Below are 7,190 nucleotides of genomic sequence, written 5' to 3' on the forward strand. Positions count from 1 at the left end.
AGAAATTAGGAACTTCAAGGATTTATTTGCATAAATTAATAGTCTAGGGGCAATAGTTAAAGGATGCTAAACGTAATAAGAACTAAGGAGAGCCAAACTCTCATCTACATAAAGAAGCATTGCCACATGTTTCAATATACCATCCTAAGTCTCATGCATGGAGCAAAAAAGCCTAATTCACAAAGAGAGGCACGCGTTTCCACTAGCATAAAATTTGGCAAAGCTTTATTTTTCTTCTCCAAGTAGAATCGTTCACCTTTTGTTTATGTGGACTATTACTAGAGGCTGAACACTTCAAGAGTTGATAGTTGCTACAACATAGTTTGAAGTTTCTTGGTGATATTATCTTTACCTAATCCTAGAGATTAATCCAAACAGACTTTGCACTTAACGATTTGCTAGTATGGTTGTAGTTAATGAAATAAGTTTGTGATCCTTGCTTTTGGGAATTTAAAAATTTTAACTGAATCTACAATTTCTTTGCATGATAATTTCCCAAAATAACAATTTGAAAATATTGATAACTGTTCATTACTCTTTTTTTCTCTTTTTCATAATATTCCTTTTAGAATGTTAAGAAATTCTTAACCCTAACCTTTTAGAAGTTTTGAGTTAAAGGAGTCCAAGCCTAAGTCTAGCAAGCCCAACTAATTTTGCGAAATGAAGTTTGCAACCTTACTTGTTTTCGCATCAGAGGACACCATTAAATTAATGCATCTTTTTTTTCCACTAAAACAATTTGCATTAATCTTCTCCCACCAAGGGACATCAATTTTTTCCTCATGAAAATATCTTTCAATCTTCTTCTACTCTGAGCTATCATTGATTCAAATGCATCATTCTTTGCCAAGAAAATTTCATTCAATGTTTTCCAACCATGGGGGCATCGTATGTTTGAATCTTTGTTCAGAGACATCATCTTTTTCCAACTTGATAAATCCATTTCATTCATTCTTTTTCCATTTGGAGCTTTATACATTTCAATTATCTTTGTTTAAGAGCTTCATAAATCAATTTTAGTTTTTCCCATCATGCACACCTCTTTGCATCTTTTTGATTGAGTTTTCTATTAATTTTCAATCTCAAACATTAGTTTTTTGCCAAAAGCATCTTTGAACAATTTAACATTCAATGCATCATGAGATAACAAACTATTGATCTCAAACCTGTTCTGACTAATGCATGACAATAAATTATTGCCTATCCATTAATTGTTGAATGATGTACAACAAACTATTTCTTTTGAACAATGTGGAATTAAAGGAATCATCATCTCTTATTTCTTGGGAAATCCAAGATATCTTTCAACACTAATTTGATGCAACGATGATATTATAATTACATCTTATTGTAATTCCATTGCAAAACATATTTATTTCATGCACTTTATCTATAAGAAATAAGTAATGTCAAATATATGTATACAAATTTAAAGATATAAAAAGCCTTAGTTAATAATATTGCTTAATATGACATATGTCTCATAGCCAATCCGATTAGTCTTAAAGCATATTCGAAAACTAGTATTAGGTTTCGGCTTAAGCACTACGTACACCTTGTGAAAGTTCTTTTCTCCTTATTTATATAGATCATTGTTAGAGGCAGGACACTTAGATTATAACACCATTGGCAAAGCAAAGTAAGTGGAATTTACCTTACCCGAATGATTGCTTTTGTTTGTTTAAATTCTTATCAACGTGATCTAGGGTTTAAGAATTAAAAAGTTTTAAATTTTGCTGCATTTACATGCTCATTGTATGATTAATTCCCAATATTCAAAACATTTTGAAAACCTCCAAAATTGCTGTTTCTCTCTTCCCTCTCTTTTTTTAATATCTTTTTAGAATTTGAAGAAATTCTTAAGCCTAAGCCCCAAGAAGTCCTAGCTAGAAGGATTTAATGACGAAAAGTAAACCTAACAACTTAAAATATGAAATCAACATGATATAAAAAAAAGATATGAAATTAATACGATTTAAAATTTTAACAATAACTATATATGATTTAACAAAATTAAAAAAAAAAAAAGGATACTCCAGTATTCAAGGTTCCAATATTTAAAATTTTAATACGAATTATAATACGTAATTTTTGTGTAAAACATTACACAAATACATAAATTTTAATATTCTATACGACACAAATACATAAATCATTAGATCTACCAAAAAAAATATTCTAGTAGTCAAGGTTCAAGGTCGGTCTTAATCTAGATGAAACTCTTCCAATGAATCCCAGTTCCATTGAAATTCTATCCAGGTAGTGTTAGTCCAACTACAACTTCGTCTAAGAAGTTAAGTCAAAACTTTTTAAAAGGAATCTTAATCTAGTTGAAACTATACCGAATAGTTGATCATGATTTAGGAGTCCCATTCAAATAGAAACTTTACCAATCATCTTCATCAACCTGTTTGACCTTCCACTAAGTTATAATTTACTCTTTAAGTATAGCTTAAAACATGGGATTTGCCCACGAAATGTATATCATGTAGATGATAAGTATGTATGGCATTTATGTTTAGATTAAGTTTATACATAATATTATGACGTTATTATGAACTTCTAAATTATCTAACAATGCTGCCCAAATTATGTTATCTAAAGTAGGGGAATTTTGATAATTTTATATGTCATATAAAGTTATTCTATGATTAGTATTTTTATGCCTTGCATTATCCCATGCCATTTAAATTAAGAACATTTATGCTATTTATCATGTAGATCATAGGTTTGTGCTCATGTAGTTATTATATATTTTTAATTTAAAATTTATATGTTTATGGTATTTTGTTTTATCTAATTTATATTATGTTATTTATTTTTTCATGACATCTATTTATTTAGTTTAATTATACTTTGTTTCATTCAGTTGATGCTATTTATTTATTTTTGCATTTTCTTTATGTTCATTTATATTATGCTATTTGTCTTATTTTACCATGTTATTTATGCAATCCATTTGTGTTATGTCTTAATTTATGTTATTTATTTTTGCCATGCATTTAATTAAACATGTCATCTAGATACATTTTGTCATAAATATTCCTTGATTATATTTTATTTTCAGTAATTATGTATGTCATATGAAATCTTATGTAATTAGGTTATCATGCATTTGCGTTACTGCGTGTCATATAGGTTAGATCCTTATTTTGCCTTTGAATGGTTGTGACGTAGTTTTTTGCATTCAATGGCTACAAACGCTATGTCCTATTACCTGGGACTTTGCTAATCTTACTATGAAGTTCAAGGCAGGGGATTGTTGGCCCGTTTTGCATGGTATTATGGAGGGTAAAGTGCAGGTCGCTGCAAGGAAGCAGATGGCTAAGTAAAACTTAGTCTATAGCAGTATATGCTTGACGTTATTAATAGGAGATTCATCTGTTCGATCATCACCATCTGAGAATGGGAACCAGCAGATTGCCGAATTACCTAGAGAACTACAAGAGTTATTGAAGCACTATTTGGACTTTTTGAACTACCTGAGGGCTTGCCACCGCACAAAAATCATGACCACAGAATTCCACTAAAGGATGAATCTCTAGCCATTAGAGTCAGACCCTACAGGTATCGTTCCTTTCAAAAGACTGAAATTGAGAGGCTAGTAAACGATATGAAGGAGGTTGGCATTATTAGAGACAATACTAGCTCATTTGCAGTACCAGTAGTTTTGGTAAAGAAAAAGGATGCTTCATGGTGACTCTGCGTGGATTACAGACAACTAAACAAGTTCACCATCAAGGATAGGTTCCCTATACCTGCGGTGGAAAACCTATTGGACGAGTTAACAGGAGCAAGTTGGTTTTCAAAGCTAGATCTCTGATCAGGGTAACATTAGATAAGAATGAAGGAGAATGACATTTATAAAACTACTTTTAGAACTCACCAGGGGCATTATGAATTCTTGGATATGCCATTTGGGCTTACCAATGCTCGTTCCACATTTCAAAGCTTAATGAACAGTATTTTTAGCCTTATCTTAGGGAGTTTGTAATTGTGTTCTTTGATGATATATTGGTATATTCTGTTAATTGGGACCTTCATCTGTTGCGTCTCCAACAAGTTTTTGATGTATTGTTACAGAACCAGTTATGTGTTAAGCTCTCAAAATGTGAATTTGGGCCCTCTAAGATAAAATATTTGGGGCACGTTATCAGTAATTAGGGAGTAGCAATGGGTGCTGCAAAGGTTACTGCAATTTTGGATTAGCTTATTCCCAAAAATCTTAAAGAGTTGATAGGGCTGCTGGGATTAACAGGATATTACAGATGGTTTATTAAAAGATATGGGTCTATTGCTAATCCTTTGACAACCTTACTAAAGAAGAACGGGTTCATCTGGGATGAAGCTACCTCAAAGGCTTTTGAGCAATTTAAGCATGCCATGGTGACTGCTTCAGTGTTAGCTTTACCAAACTTCAACTTACATTTATGGTGGAATCTGATGTTTCTAATGTAAGAACTGGAGCTGTCCTCAGCCAAAATGGGAGGCCTGTGGCTTACTTTAGTAAAACATTATCCTTAAAACATCAATCTCTGTCGGTTTATGAAAAAAAAATGTTAGCTATATTGAAGGCTGTTAAAAATTGGAGTTCTTGTTCGGCAGACACTTCCAAATAAAAATTGATCACCAGAGCCTCGGATTTTTACTTGATCAGCTAGTTATGGGTTGCAAAGATGATGGAATAGGATTTTGAAGTAGTTTTCAAACAAGGTGCGAGTAACAAAGTGGGTAATGCATTGTCGAGGAAGCCAACAATTGAGTTATGCACTATCTCGGTAATAGATAGTGGTCTAGCAACTAGAATCAAGCATTTTTGGGTGTCAGACCCTTTATTCGTCAAGCTACTCCATAAGTTACAAGGAGGTCAGACTTTAACTTCTAAATACACCTGGCAAAATGGCCAATTGATGAGGAAGGGTAAATTGGTGGGTGGTGCTAATTCATAACTTAGGCAAGATATACTAAAATACTTCTATAGTTCTGTATCAGCTGGACATTTTAGGATAAAAGCCATTATGAAAAGGTTGACTAGTGTGGTGTACTGGAAAGGAATGAAGAAGGAAGTCAGGCAGTTTGTGAGATAGTGTACCACTTGCCAGCAGTACAAAGCAAATACAGTAGCAGCATAGCCTTTACCTATACCATACAAGGTTGGTACAGACATATCAATGGACTTCATTGAAGGTCTACCAAAATCCTTTGGCAAAGGTGTCATTATGGTTGTAATCGACAGATTGAGTAAATATGCCCTCTTTATCACCTTGACACACCCCTATTCAGCTATTACTGTGGTACTATCTCATTTAGACAACATCTACAGGTTAAATGGAGTACCTAACAGTATAGTAACTTATAGTGATAAAGTATTTACTTGCTTATTTTGATAGGAGCTATTCAGGCTACTAGGTACTGAGCTAAGTATGTCTACTGCATACTACCCTTAGACAGATGGTCAATCTAAGGTGGTTAATCGATGCTTGGAAACGTACCTAAGGTGTACAAGGAGAAAGGCCCAAAGATTGTTTTAAATGGATTCCTTTGGCTGAATGGTGGTATAACACTAACCATCTTTCTTTAATTCACACCACGCTATTTGAGATTCTATATGGGCAGCCAACACTTGCTCACATGCCATATGTACCCGGTGATTTTAATGTGGGGGAGGTGGACAAGAGTTTAAAGGCCAATGTATGAAGTTTCACCTTAACCGAGCTAGGAATCGAATGAAACAACAAGCTGATAAGCATCGATCAGATAGAAATTTGAGGAAGGAGATTATGTTTATGTGAAGTTAACAGCCTTATAGGCAGATATCTGCAGTCAACAGACCCTGTCTTAAGTTAGCAGCTAAATTCTTCGGTCCTTACAAGGTGTTAGCAAGGATTGCCCCTGTTGCTTATAAGCTTGAGTTGCGTTCAGTGGCTTGCATCCACTCAATATTTCATGTCTTTCAATTGAAAAAGCATATGGAACAACAACCAACTCAGCCCCAACTGTCGTTACTGGATGAAGATGCTGTTTTAGCTAAGGAACATATGGCTATATTGGATAGGCGTATGAACAAAAAACGAGGAAAACTGGTCATTGAGGTATTAGTGCAGTGGAGTACCTATTTGCCAGAAGACTACTTGGGAAGTTCTATTTGATCCGCAGCAAAAGTATCCTTCTTTCAATCCTTGAGGACAAGGATTTCAACAGGGGTTGTACTGTTACGAGCTGGTGGACTAGTAGCTGTTGGTGGAATATGGACTAGATGAGCATCATGGCCCAGACTTGAGTTGGCCCAAGCAAACTTGCCCATTTGAAAGTTAGTTAATACTTTTGTCACTTAATGTTAACGCTAGATTAACCATTACAATGTGGATTAGTTACAAATGGTTAGTTATGGAGGAATCTTCGTTGTAGAGAGATTTAAGGGCTGTTATGAGAGTCAAAAGGCATTGAAGAATAGTGCAATACAAAAAAACTTATCTTCTTTCTCTATTTTCTTCTCTCATTTTCCTTTTGTTTTTCTGCTTCTTCCATTACGTTCATTTGGAACGTATCAGTTTAGGCCTTGAGAGATTTTCTCCAAAAATTTATTTATGGAAAGTCTTTGAGTTAAACTTGGACTTTCCTTCTTTAATTTCTTGAAGAGAAAGTAATTCCAATTCTATCTTAAATCTTCTTTTGCATCCCAAGTGGTGGCCTTCTTCTAGCTTTAAATTCTTCATGCAATTTGCTTCTTTATGCAACCTTCCTCATGTCAATTCCATGCAAAATAAAATACCAATTCGATTTAGGCTTCTGGAAATAGAAATTAAATTCCTTGCCATGTCATCCTCTAATTTGGCATTGGTTGTCAATTAAAATCCTTAAACTACCATGTCATCCAAAGTAATTCCATACATTGCACATTATATGAAATCATATGGAATTGAATAAAAAAAATCGTGAAATTAAAATCTGCACTGTTGACGAAACATTGCCTTGACCATTGCTTCATGAATTGCTTGAAATTGCATGGAATCAAAAATTGTCTTGACTTTAACACTGAATTGTCGAAATTGCATTAAATTAATTTAGCTTGCAAAATCTTCAAGTTCAACTCACAACTTGCATTAATAGGTTCAACTAGCTTCTCTTTAGGAAATCTCGCAAATTTTCTCCAACATTCGTTCAAATTGCTTCAAAAATCATCTTTTTCC

At 33.7% G+C, this 7,190-nt stretch overlaps 1 protein-coding gene across 1 annotated transcript; it reads left to right on the forward strand.

The window, feature by feature from the left end:
• Positions 1-5,171: 5,171 nt before the first annotated feature.
• LOC149518015 (uncharacterized) lies at positions 5,172-6,149 on the forward strand. The gene is made up of 3 exons (XM_089764332.1): positions 5,172-5,366; positions 5,617-5,691; positions 5,802-6,149. Exons 1-3 carry the CDS (start codon positions 5,172-5,174, stop codon positions 6,147-6,149), a joined length of 618 nt encoding a protein of 205 aa, XP_089620458.1.
• Positions 6,150-7,190: the final 1,041 nt, after the last annotated feature.

Source organism: Durio zibethinus, chromosome 7 (genome assembly GCF_047325235.1).
Source record: "Durio zibethinus cultivar Kanyao isolate XHJ-2024 chromosome 7, ASM4732523v1, whole genome shotgun sequence".
Classification (NCBI taxonomy): domain Eukaryota; kingdom Viridiplantae; phylum Streptophyta; class Magnoliopsida; order Malvales; family Malvaceae; genus Durio; species Durio zibethinus.

Excerpts from the sequence above, each read along its gene's own strand:
- LOC149518015 (XM_089764332.1), top strand. The coding sequence starts at position 5,172 with ATGGACTTCATTGAAGGTCTACCAAAATCCTTTGGCAAAGGTGTCATT. Across the intron at positions 5,367-5,616 it reads TAGTAACTTATAGTGATAAA|CCAACACTTGCTCACATGCC; the intron begins GTATTTACTTGC and ends CTATATGGGCAG. Across the intron at positions 5,692-5,801 it reads ACAAGAGTTTAAAGGCCAAT|CCTTATAGGCAGATATCTGC; the intron begins GTATGAAGTTTC and ends TGAAGTTAACAG.